Source organism: Carassius carassius, chromosome 8 (genome assembly GCF_963082965.1).
Source record: "Carassius carassius chromosome 8, fCarCar2.1, whole genome shotgun sequence".
Taxonomy (NCBI): Eukaryota; Metazoa; Chordata; class Actinopteri; order Cypriniformes; family Cyprinidae; genus Carassius; species Carassius carassius.
Window position 1 is genome coordinate 18,829,876 of NC_081762.1, and position 13,735 is coordinate 18,843,610.

The window sequence follows — 13,735 nt, forward strand, 5'->3', positions numbered from 1 at the left end:
TGTTTGTCTTTTTTTTTGTCTCTCAATTAGAACTGTCTATACAAAACTTTATAGTACATGGAAAGCCAAACTTTATAAGGAAAATTTAGCTTCAAGGACTATGCTTTCATTAAAGAGCATAAATGTAGAAAATACATGGTTACAAAATCTGTACATTATCAATCCATAAAAGTAATATAGATTTATTTAATAGAATTTGTTTAAATTAAACGGAAGTCAACATGATATTTTCTTCTTACATCATTTGTACAAAAGGATTTGTCGCAATATGACAAAAGCTGGGATTATCTTGGTTGAAGCAACTCTACGTATATGAAAAATTTGGTTGCAGTAGGCCACATTGTCTTAAAATAAAATATATTAGGATATATTAGTGTATTTCAGTTTTTCCAATTAAAAAGCTCCAAAAAACACTGATGATGGTCAGTCAAATATCAACTCTTGCTCAGGAAACAAAAAACTGTCTTTCTGCCAAATCTTTCTATTGACTTTTCTGCAAGGTCTCGTACACTCAGTTTCCAACCTCACCTCTCTCATGGTACAGTTCTAGATCTGTAAATATGTCATTGGGGTTCTTACAGCTCAGGTTGCAGAAGCAGGCATTTATCCACATGATCTGCCAGGTGAAGCCGGATCCGTTCGGGCACTGAAAGTCGACCTCAACAGTCTTAGATTTATAAGGGATGCAGCAGCGCTCATCTGTACACACTCCACAGTACTTGGGCCAGTAATTGTTTGTACTTGTGCAGCCTGAGATAGTGAAGTTATGTGGCTTTTCCTCCCTGTAGATGTTCAAGCACTTCTTTCCAGGCTTGTGGAGGGATGGAAAAAAGGACAAAGGCACAGGGTCAAAACATATCCTTTTATACACTATAGTCATTCATGTCACTCATGATCTGAAACCTTGATGTGCTTTGTGATGTCCACTTTGCAAGGCCGGATGTTACAGAGTCTGCTCTCTTTGACCATCTGACACTGCTTGTTGTTGTTAGTAATGCGTAAAGACACTCCACGGCCGCATGTCTTTGAGCAGGGACTCCAGGAGCTTGTCTGGGTCACACAGTTCTTGTGCCAGTTGTCTTTTACACTAGTTAGGGCTGTAAGAATGCAAAGACAATGAATGCTTTTAACATGTTTCTTAATTAAGCCTTGCCATCACAGAAATAAATCAATATTTTATTTTAAAATATGCAGAAAAAATGCAGCCTTAATGAACATATAGAAATAAAGCATTTCAAAAATCTTATCGACCCCAAAGTTTAGATTAGTAGGTTTAGTCTTGTTTCTATTTTCAAGTGCATGGTATCACTTAAAGGGACCATTATCAATGAGTTATCTGCCCAGAATGAGTTTCCAGACATTTGCAAGAGGTTTCGGAGACCCTGGAGATCATACCAGCCATTGTGTGTCTTGGTGCTGTCTTGCGTCCCCTCCTGGCCTCATCACAGATCCACTTCTCACAGCAGCGGCCGGGGATTTGAACTCGCTGTGGGTTCTGGCACCAAACCCTGGGGGGCTGAGACTCATTACACAGCGAGACACATCCGATCGCCCCATTCACACACACACACTGGTATTTGCAATTGGGCTGGAAGCTCTGGCCATTGCGAAAGATCATACCTTTGTGCTCACAGCCAGTGCCTGGCAGATCTGGATAGCAACAAAGAGCAGAATGAGTGCAGTCAAGTTCATCAAATACATACTGGATGGATATAATACCAAGAAAAGTGTGTGATGTGTTGTGCTGTGCTAAAAGGTGAACAGAATGTGTTATAATTCTGCTCAGCATCCCCTGGCTTGGTTTATCTGGGTTCCGCCACCTTAATCCACCCTTTAAATCTTCATCGTAATCTAATCTAAGACCGGAACACAGTGTTCATAAGAAGGCTGTGTTAGTACAAGGACACTTACATGCACAGACTCCTTTTTCGTACCTAGGCTTGTCTGCGCTGTAATCACAGTAAAGGCCACGATGATGGTCACAGTTTTCTTTCTCGTTGCAAACCTCCCCCACCTGTTTGGCACATGCTCTGCAGCAATCACATCCGTCCGTGATCAAGCTCACACCTGGTAGGCAGGTGGGGAGAGTTTTAGGACATTTGCAGGGCCACTGGCAGTACTGGGTGCGATTATAGGGCTCCGGGGTGATGGGCTCTGGTGTGGACTGCATCTTAGAGGAATCATGGGCAAATGCTCTGTGAATCTGTAAGACAAAAGCCCCGACAGATACCTATTTCTGACATATTTAGGCTTTTGTCCCCCCCCCCCTCTAAGATTCCTCCTGTCTACAGACATTGTGATAGAATAAATAATAATAATAAAATAAAGAGGGATTTTTTCCCTCACAATTTCAAGTTTATATCTTATAATTGCAAGTTAAACACTTTATTTTTTACACCTTACAATTTTGACTTTATTTCTGAATTCTGAGGTAACAATTCAGTTGTTTATTTTTATTTATATAGAACTGTATATCAGCATTGTGAGAAAAAAAAGTTGTTTTCTAATACTACTTCTTTTTTATCCTGTGGTGGAAACAAGCTTTCATAGATAAATGTTTTAATTAGTTGTTCTTTATATAAGCACATTTCAACTGAACCTCTAAAAGCAATTTATGATGCCATTTATATTTGGAATCAATGTAGATTAATTAATCCACCATACAACCTACTATATCTCATAGTAATGAACCAATTCTAATGACACTTTCCTGCATATATCAAATTATAATAGCTATAGACCTGCTGTCAGCTCATGGGCCTGGATATTCATTGCACATCAGGTCAAAAAACAAACACAGCTAATGAGTGTGTAGATTAAATATGATTCATTTCAAGTTTTCTAGTGCACTTTCTTTGTACCTCGTCAGCCACTATTTATTTTATGGTATGTATCTAAATCTTTCTACTGATGTAAATTTTCATAGTTTGGCTGGTCCTGCGACTTATAGTCAGGTGCGACTTATTTATCAAAATTAATTTGACATGAACCAAGAGAAATGAACTAAGAGAAATGAACCAAGAGAAAACATTACCATTACGCTGCTCAGTTCTCCTGTAGTCTACACTCAAAACATAGGTAATGTTTTCTCTTGGTTCTTGGTTCTAAATAAATGCAACTTATAGTCCAGTGCGACTTATATATGTTTTTTTCCTCGTCATGACGTATTTTTGGACTGATTCGACTTATACTCTTATACTGACTTATATTCCGAAAAATACGGTAATGGGGTTTTGGATGACAGATCATGTTGATAAACGATTTCAGGCCCTCAGGTTCAATTAATAAGATGATTGATTGGCTTGCCAACAGACTTAAGTAATACACCACACACAAAGTAAACTGGACTGGTGGTTCACAACTGCAGGGTTCCAGAACCTTTGACCTCTGTTAGTCTTTGTGAGATTAGCAGCAGATACGGATGGTGGAAGAGACTAAGAGCTAAAGATTATTACATTTAAAGCAGGATACGTACGCCCTCTGGGTCACAGTTATCAAAGAGGGTGTCTGTCATGTTCAAAGACATAATGGAGAGAACTTAGCTGTAAAGTGTAGGCTATGTGGTCAATAAGGGATATCGCTCATGCATCTTGACAAACATGTCTATTTCTGTCCACAGGGCGGCAGTACACTCTCACACATTAACTTGGTTGTTAAGGAATTGCATACCTCAAATGCGTGAAACATGAGGTCATTTGTTACAAATGCCGGTCACATATAATTAAATAATAATCTATAGCGCATTTAAATATAACATTTTGAAAATATGGTATGCATTTAATGTGGAATAGAGACGTCAGATTTACTGGTGCAAACACTGTTACGTAAAAACCTTTGATAACGTGTCTCATTTTCACTAAAAAGTAGAATATATTTAAAGAATAGGAATAGTTTCATTATGTGGTTTCTCTTATGTTTATTTTACAGAGCACATTAAATATTTCAATTCAAAATTGTATGCGCAGGCACCAAGCAACTTTTACAGTTAATGCAAAAGAAAATAGGCTATTATTATTATAAATAGTAGCAACGTTATAGTAATCGAAGTACCCTATTTGTCAAAAATACGGTTTTCCAAAGCATGTTAAAACAGTCTCCTGTTTAAATTAAACTCTAGGTGTGTTGCTTAAGCGTTATTTCATCTAATAATTCAGATACTATATTCAAAGAATTAAATGTAAATACACAAATATATTTGTTACCTGTGGTACACAAGCAAATAGCAGAACCCACATCAGAAGCCAAGTCATCACTGATCCCGAGTGATAAATGCATTGAATCCAGAATTAGATGATGCTGGAAAAATCGCCCATTCGCGAGCAGGATCCATTCATTTAGTGAGCTGAGTGTATCACTCACACACACACACACACACACACACACACACACACACACACACACACCTTGATGCCGCTGCAGCTGCTGTAAAGTTTTCATACTCAGGATCCATAATGACGTCAGAGCCAAGGACAACCCGAACGCGTACAAGGAATTGATCACGTGATTTCGCTTTGAGAATTACATAAATATTAGTTTTCAAAAAGTTTGCTGCTAAACTGCTTTTAGATCTTTGTTTCAGTTGTTTCTGTGATGTACTGAAATATAATTACGAGCACTTCATAAGTTTCAAAGGCTTTTATCGACAATTACATGACATTTATGCAAAGAGTCCGTATTTGCAGTGTTGGCCCTTCTTTTTCAGGACATCTGCAATTCGACTGGGCATGCTCTCAATCAACTTCTGGGCCAAATCCTGACTGATAGCAACCCATTCTTTCATAATCACTTCTTGGAGTTTGTCAGAATTAGTGGGTTTTTGTTTGTCCACCCGCCTCTTGAGGATTGTCCACAAGTTCTCAATGGGATTAAGATCTGGGGAGTTTCCAGGCCATGGACCCAAAATTTCAACATTATGGTCCTCGTGCTGGAAAATGCATTGTTCTTCACCAAATGAGGTTTTATTAACAAGTTCGGGAGGAGCACGTGCAGATAATTAACACAAGTGGAGAGCACTCAGCAATCAATGGTAAGAGGTATATATACAGCAGTCTCACCGCAAATCATATGACAGTCTCGCAGCAGTTAGTAGCTTTTTGGTCTCAGCTCTGCTACCATGTCTAAATTAAGCTTTTCATCCGATGAGGACGTAAACATCACCAAGGATGCACCTTCGCATTCTGCCGGTCCCACGACCATCCCTCCAACCCCGGACGTCGCACCTGAGCCCCAGGCTTCTTCATGTGGCCGCACACCGGCCCAAACAGCCTCTCGATGAGGCCCAGCCCTCCACCACGGTTTCTGCTGCCGCAGTGCCGCATGCAGCTGGGCCCAGCGGCCTCCCCACAGCCACTCAGTTTTATACTCCTGCTGTTCATAACCCTTTTTCTTTTCAGTGGCCTACAGCCCCCAATGGAGACACTAGCGCGAGGCCATCGCTGCTAGCAGCACAGGCCCAAGAATATCAACAATTCTATCCACCAGGTTATAACCCCGCCCACTTCCAGTGGCCTGCGGCTCCAGTAGCTCAAACAAGCGCAGGCCCGCCTCTGCTTGCAGCTCAAGCCCACACTTCATCCTATAATCCTTCCTTTTCGTCATACCCTCCAACTAATTTTCCTTTTCAAGCCACAGCGGGTCATCTAAGCGTGAGGCCGCCGCCGACATTCGCAGCCCCGGATTATGCCCTTCCCAGCTCTTTCATACAAACTAAATCACCATATTCTCTCTTCACAGCAACTCCGATGCCTGTTCCGTCCAACGCAGTCGCCATGGAACCACCACCACTATCCCAAAGTATCCGCGCACAGATCCTAATCAGGTGCGGATGTAGACCTTTCCTCTCTTCTCCCACTACTCCCCGCAGCAGAACCAGACTGCCGAATAGATTGCGGTGATTTCTCAGTTACCCTGAAAAACACAAACACTCACTTATCTCGTGTTCTTTCATTTTCTGAATTTGCAATTGCTTTTTCCCGTTTCACTGAAATCATCTGTTCAGCTTTCCCCCAGAGGTGGCGCGAACTGAACGATTATCAAGCAATCATAGCCGAGCTCGTGCTGTCCTATGGGGGTGGGCACTTCTACACGTACCATAAACTTTTTTCAGCAAAAAGTGCAGTGCGAGTCGCACAGTGGAACCAGCGCACATACTGGGGCTCACTCGACTCAGATCTCCACAGCACAGTGTTTTTAGTTTGCAAAAACATTACTTGCGCAGTTTGCAGGTCAGTGACGCACTCAACTGCATCGTGCCCGCAGGTTAACCCTTCCTCTCTTCCCTTCGCGGAAACAAACACCGCTAAATCCACCAGCTACATGCCTCGGGCAGCAACCACCCATGCAAACCAGGACTCTCCTTTCAACGAAAGCCGACAGCCCTGTAATAATTTTAACAATGGTAAATGTAACAGAGCGCGCTGCCGGTTTATGCACATCTGTAGTTTCTGTGGCGGCGCTCATGCCCGCGTCGTATGTCCAGTTTATAAATCTGTGAATAAAAAAAACAAATCTAAAAATTATTTGGCGACTCGATGCATGCACTTCGAACTAGCTCATCACCCGGACGCTGAATTTACTCATTATCTGCTGTCAGGCCTAAAAAACGGCTTTAAACCCGGCTTAGAGTGCCCACTCTCCCAAAACATCACACGTAGTAATCTTCAATCTGCCCTCATAGAACCTGAAGTCGTAAACAAACTGATCAAAAAATAAGTTGAGTCAGGCTTCATGATCAGCCCGTTTGACAATCCTCCATTTGATCTGTTTCATATTAGCCCCATTGGAGTGGCTACAAGAAAATTCTCGGGTAAAAAACGCCTAATAATTGATCAGTCAGCCCCGCACAATTCCCCGTTCCCAAGCGTAAACAGCTTGGGATCCCTCTCGATGAATTTTCGCTTAAATATCACGACATAGATCAGGCTATCGACATAATCAAAATCGTAGGTCGGGGTGCTTGGCTTGCAAAAATTGACATTACATCTGCCTTCAAAGTAATGCCCCTCCATCCAAATTCATGGCATCTATTTGGAGTTCGCTGGCTCGGGAAATATTATTTTGCAGTGCGTTTAACTTGCAAAAGCAGCCCTAAAATTTTCGACATGCTATCAGAAGCCGTCTGCTGGATTTTGGCGAACAACTACGCCATTCCCCACCTCATTCACTTGCTAGACGATTTTTTAATAATCCCGCCTCCCAATGCCATCCCAGCCTCGCACATCCTCACAGTCCAAAAAGTTTTTCTGAGCTAGGAATTCCTATTGCAGAGAGAGAGAAAAAAAAAAAACAACCATGGGCCCTGCTACATCCATTGAGTTCCTAGAAATTAATTTGGATTCAGACAAATTCCAAGCATCCCTGCCCAAAGAGAAAATTGACCGAATTATTCTCATCTCTTCTGCTTTCCTTGAAAAAACAAATTGTTCAAAACGCAAACTCCTATCCCTGCTCGGACATTTAAACTTCGCAATGCACATCATTCCGCAGGGCCGCCCCTTCATATTGCATCTCCTCTCACTCACGTCCTCCGTTCACTTACTAGAGGAACTCATTTCCATAACTCAAGCATGTCGCGACGAATTCAGGCTATGGCTAACATTTCTAAACCAGTGGAATGGCCTATCCTTTTTCTATAACTACTTGGTTTCATCCCCGACCGATATCCAACTGTACACAGATGCCGCCCCCTCAATCGGTTTCGGGGGATTTTTTTCAAGGTCGTTGGTTCACGGCTCCGTGGCTCGACACTATCCTCCAAGCAGTTTCTCAGTTTCCGCTTGGAGATGTTTTAAAACATTCCATGTCTCTTATAACATGCCTTTCCCTGATTTTCTCTTCTTTCAGTCACCTCTTTTATTTCCTACCTTAATAGCATTAAGGGCCTTCAAGTCGGGTCCATCAAAGGTAAAAAAAAAAAAAAAAAAAAAATTCTTTCGTCCAGTGAGCATTGGGTCTCACAGCGGACGCAGTGTGAGAAAATCTCCCAGTCAAGCTCTCATTTTCCTCTTTTCTGTTTTCTCTTTCTGTCTAGTGAGCATTTGGTCTCACAGCGGACGCAGCGAGAACTTTCCCGGTAGAGCACTTACATTTTCTCTTCGTCTAGCGAGCATTGGGTCCCACAGCGGACGCAGTGTGAGAAAATCTCCCGGTCAAGCTCTCATTTTCCTCTTTCCTGTTTTCTCTTTTTTTGTCCAGCGAGCACTTGGTCTCACAGCGGACGCAGCGAGAACTTACCGGTAGAGCACTTACGTTTTCTCTTTCGTCCAGCGAGCATTTGGTCTCACAGCGGACGCAGCGAGAACTTTCCCGGTAGAGCACTTACATTTTCTCTTCGTCTAGCGAGCATTGGGTCCCACAGCGGACGCAGTGTGAGAAAATCTCCCGGTCAAGCTCTCATTTTCCTCTTTCCTGTTTTCTCTTTTTTTGTCCAGCGAGCACTTGGTCTCACAGCGGACGCAGCGAGAACTTACCGGTAGAGCACTTACGTTTTCTCTTTCGTCCAGCGAGCATTGGGTCTCACAGTGGACGCAGTGTGAGAAAATCTCCCGGTCAAGCTCTCATTTGGTCTCACAGCGGACGCAGCGAGAACTTTCCCGGTAGAGCACTTACATTTTCTCTTTGTCCAGCAAGCATTGTGTCCCACAGCGGACGCAGTGTGAGAAAATCTCCCGGTCAAGCTCTCATTTTCCTCTTTTCTGTTTTCTCTTTCTGTCAAGCGAGCATTTGGTCTCACAGCGGACGCAGTGAGAACTTTCCCGGTAGAGCACTTACCTTTTCTCTTCCGTCCAGCGAGCATTGGGTCTCACAGCGGACGCAGTGTGAGAAAATCTCCTGGTCAAGCTCTCATTTTCCTCTTTCCGGTTTTCTCTTTCTGTCCAGCGAGCATTGGTCTCACAGCGGAGAAAGGCACAAACTCACCTGATCGGTCGCTCCAAATTACAATTGCTCCCCGTTGCAGGCCAGCAGGGCCTGTCAGTCCAGGTACAGTGAGCCGCCATCACGGGCCCACTGGCCAAACATTCAGACCCTTTCTCGAGATGCCAGCCCGCCAAACGCGGCACTCATTTGGGGGGGTCTTTAGTTCGGCGGCTGTCCTCTGCTCTTTAACTTTTTGGGGGGAGTACTCTGGGTTCGGGCCGAACTCCGAGCTCGGAGCCCTCCCTCCAGACAGCACGCCAAATACGCATTAAACTTTACCCCCTCAATGTATGTAAGTGTGAACTCGTGAAACTGTTGTTGGATTGTTGGAAGAAGTTGCTGTTGGAGGGTGTTTTGGTACCATTCTTTATTCATGGCTGTGTTTTTGGGCAGAATTGTGAGTGAGCCCACTCCCTTGGATGAGAAGCAACCCCACACATGAATGGTGTCAGGATGCTTTACTGTTGGCATGACACAGGACTGATGGTAGCGCTCACCTTTTCTTCTCCGGACATGCCTTTTTCCAGATGCCCCAAACAATCGGAAAGGGGCTTTATCGGAGAATATGACTTTGCCCCAGTCCTCAGCAGTCCATTCACTATACTTTCTGGAGAAGATCAATCTTTCCCTGATGTTTTTTTTTGGAGAGAAGTGGCTTCTTTGCTGCCCTTCTTGACACCAGACCATCATCCAAAAGTCTTCGCCTCACTGTGCGTGCAGATGTGCTCACACCTGCCTGCGGCCATTCCTGAGCAAGCTCTGCACTGGTGGCACTCCGATCCCGCAGCTGAATCCTCTTTAGGAGATGATCCTGGCGCTTGCTGGACTTTCTTGGACGCCCTGAAGCCTTCTTTACAAGAATCGAACCTCTTTCCTTGAAGTTCTTGATGATCCTATAAATTGTTGATTTAGGTGCAATCTTAGTAGCCACAATATCCTTGCCTGTGAAGCCATTTTTATGCAACACAATGATGGCTGCACGCGTTTCTTTGCAGGTCACCATGGTTAACAATGGAAGAACAATGATTTCAAGCATCACCCTCCTTTTAACATGTCAAGTCTGCCATTCTAACCCAATCAGCCTGACATAATGATCTCCAGCCTTGTGCTCGTCAACATTCTCACCTGAGTTAACAAGACGATTACTGAAATGATCTCAGCAGGTCCTTTGATGACAGCAATGAAATGCAGTGGAAAGGTTTTTTTGGGATTAAGTTAATTTTCATGGCAAAGAAGGACTATGCAATTCATCTGATCACTCTTCATAACATTCTGGAGTATATGCAAATTGCTATTATAAAAACTTAAGCAGCAACATTTCCAATTTCCAATATTTATGTAATTCTCAAAACTTTTGGCCACTACTGTAGATGCGCAAACAGTTGCGTCCAAATTATCTTTTGTCATCTTTAAAAAAGTTTTTTGTGACATAGATGTTATAGTTTATGTGCAATGTGTAATAATGTAAAAAAAAAATAATAATAATAAAAAATACTGAGTTTTGTCGAAAAAGCGCAGCAAGATGTTTCTATGCTTACCCCATCGGCTAAACGTGAATTTTGTTGGCGAGCGTTGATATATTGCAGCTCTAACTTGTAATTTTTGGGGTTAAACATAGATACATGCAAAGAGTCTTATAAACATGGCTCAAACACTAGCTCCACAATTCGTACCCTGCAGCACTGAAGCACATTTTGCCTTTCTCTGTGAGAACTTTCCTCTAAAGTAAGATTCATACCCTGATATACCCAATGGATTTTACTCGGGCATAGTCTAAAAAATGCCATTAGATACATTAAAAAAAACATTGCCCTTAAGTATTTCTGTGTGTAACTGATGAATTTAAAGCACTATGCCACCTGATCCCACATAACCGGAAACCATAACCACACTGATGACATCATTGTTTCTTGTCAATAAATGCCCTTATTTGAATGAATAGAATTTACATTGTCTACTTAGCTGAAAGGCAGTTATATTTATTTATGCATTTAGCAGACTCTTTTATCCAAAGTGACTTACAGTGCATTAGGCTAACATTTTTTTACCTAACATACACGTTCCCTGGGAATCAAACCCACATCCTCTTGCGCTGCAAACACAATGCTCTACCACCAAGCCACAGGAACAGTTGCATAGTGATGCTTTATACTTTGGAAACACTATACCAGGCAGAAAGACTAATGAACACGTGAGAACAAAGAGGCTATTATTTCTAACATAGAGCTATACAAAGGTTACTAACTTGCTGGCACAGTCAGTGAAGTCTACCGTTTTTAAGAAGAGGCAGGTGTGGACCTGTTCAACTTAAAGATCTGAGAGTAATTGTAGTTCTGCTACAAAAGGAAAGTGGTAAGTGGAAAGGATGTACATCAGCTAAATCAAAACAGCATTTCCAATCTTATGATTTTAAGTCAAATACAGTACAAAGCCCTCATAAGACTGCCTTTAGCTTTTTGCCTCATTAAAAAATACTGAGAAGTCAAAGACCACGTAGGAAATCTTAAATTCTCTGCATAATTTTTCTCTGATTGCTTATGATTAAATGTCCAGTCATATCTTGTTTATTCTAGTGACAGCTAATTTGTCATCCCAGCATGAACAATGTGAACAATAACAGTGTTCTTTTTGAAAACTCAGATTCCACTGAACATTGGCTTTGTGCCAAATGATTTGGATTAATAGAAAAATATAAACATAGATCATTAAACTGATCTTTATTTTGTGTCAGATCATTCTTCATTTCTAAGTTTTATTCAGGTAACATTGATTTATGATAAAAAAAATTTTTTTAAATGTGAACCAAAATCATTGAGCATCAAGCAAAGCCTTTCAATACCTTTTAACAACTACAATGTCTGGTACTTTCACCCCTTGCTTAGATGCACTTGAAACAATAATAGATAAATGGATGCATGGGGACCACTTTAATTCACTTTAGATAAAAAGCATCTGCTAAATAAGCAACCATAAAAGTAAATTATATTTATTCATTTTTTTTCGCCACTGAGTCCACTCAGCACTCACACATATAGACAAAAAGGACTCATACGTCATACGACATTCAACACAATCATCCCTCAACAGCTCATTCACAAACTGGTCGAGCTGGTGCTCAACACTTCGCTGTGTAACTGGCTGTTGGACTTTCTACATGGAAGATGTCAGGCAGTACGGGTCGGCAGCAACACATCCAGCACCATCACAATGAACACTGGGGCCCCCCAAGGATGTGTGCTGAGCCCCCTCCTCTTCACTATGCTGACCCACGACTGCACACCATCACACAACTCCAACCTCTTCATCAAGTTTGCGGATGCCACGACTGTGGTGGGTCTCATTAGCAACAAAGATGAGACAAACTACAGGAGCGAGGTGAGCCACCTGGCCAGATGGTGCAGTGACAATAATCTCTCTCTGAACGTGGAGAAGATGAAGGAGATTGTTGTTGACTTCAGGAGAGCACACACTCAGCATGTTCCTCTGACCATCAACAGTGTGGCTGTGGAGAGAGTGAGCAGCACCAAGTTCCTGGGTGTGCACAACACAGAGGACCTCTCCTGGACTGAAAACACAGCAGCACTGGCCAAGAAATCACAGCAGCGTCTCTACTTCCTCTGCAAACTGAGAAGAGCCAGAGCCCCGGCCCCCATCATGCACACCTTCTACAGAGGCACCATTGAGAGCATCCTGACAAGCTGCATCACTGTGTGGTATGAGGCCTGCAACGCGTCCTGCCGGAAGACTCTGCAACGCATAGTAAGAGCAGCTGAGAAGATCATTGGTGTCTCTCTCCCCTCCCTCCAGGAAATTTATGGAACCCGTCTCACCCACAAAGCCCTCTGCATCGCAGGTGATCCCACCCACCCATCACACAGCTTCTTCAGTCTGCTGCAGCAGACTGAAGAACAGCTTCATCAATCAGGCTGTCAGGAAGCTGAACTCCCTCCCGAACTTGCCCTCCGTCCTCTTCTGCCCCAGGCACCACTGAACTATGAACCCCCCAGTCACCAGTCACCTTGTGCAGCATTGGTCTGCTCACTACCTCATTCCAAGGAACTGATGTCATTCTACCTCCTCATCAGTCAATAAAATAATTATTTTAAATAAAATAATTTTGATTTTGATGTGCGAGGACAACACAGGATGGATTTTTTCACTGGAGGAAGCGATATTATGGATTATGGACTCGTATCTTATATGGAAATGACTATCTGAAGTAAAAAAAAAAGCATCTCAATGAATTTGCTTTATTACAAACATACAGATTTTCTCTTCTCAAGATGTGAACTGATGGAACTGAGGCTAAGGATATAAAATCTAGGCCCTAAAGCAAAACCAGTGGAGAACACTGCAGTGGGTTAACCTGTCAGCCTATACTATAATGAGACCCTTCATAATGTTGAGTCTCTTTTACTGCTTTTATCTCCATGTCATCAGAATTTTACCACTCATTCCACCCTTTTAATCTGCTTTGTGGTTAGGATATTTGTTTACTAAAAACACCTGTATAACAGTGCAATTTTCCAGTAAATATTGAATTCAAAGTCATACTCACTAAACTGCACACTGATGAGTTGTGAGATATGAAATGAACTAGACTGCATGAAGTAATGGTCTAATTTCCAGTTACATGACAGACAATTTGTCAAAATGTAATTTATTCGAATGATTACATGACAGCAACATTTTAATAGCAAATAGAATTTAATCTATACTTATGACTTTTAATGAAGTTCCAAATGTAGATTTGGGAGGAGTCTAAAGGCCTGTTCACACCAAGAATGATAACAATAAAGATAACAATATTAGCATTCAA

General features: G+C 42.2%; 1 protein-coding gene across 1 annotated transcript; it reads right to left on the minus strand.

Annotated features, from left to right (window-relative positions):
• Positions 1-151: 151 nt before the first annotated feature.
• On the minus strand, positions 152-4,380 carry LOC132145453 (CCN family member 4-like). Its single transcript, XM_059556499.1, has 5 exons — positions 4,203-4,380; positions 1,912-2,203; positions 1,396-1,650; positions 904-1,097; positions 152-811 (listed from the first exon to the last, which is right to left on the minus strand). Exons 1-5 carry the CDS (start codon positions 4,248-4,250, stop codon positions 512-514), a joined length of 1,089 nt encoding a protein of 362 aa, XP_059412482.1. The 5' UTR covers positions 4,251-4,380; the 3' UTR covers positions 152-511.
• Positions 4,381-13,735: the final 9,355 nt, after the last annotated feature.

Coding starts and splice junctions, on each gene's coding strand:
- LOC132145453 (XM_059556499.1), bottom strand. CDS start 4,250: ATGACTTGGCTTCTGATGTGGGTTCTGCTATTTGCTTGTGTACCACAG. Junction 2,204..4,202: donor TATTTGCTTGTGTACCACAG/GTAACAAATATA, acceptor TTTGTCTTACAG/ATTCACAGAGCATTTGCCCA. Junction 1,098..1,395: donor ACCAAGACACACAATGGCTG/GTATGATCTCCA, acceptor GCATTCTTACAG/CCCTAACTAGTGTAAAAGAC.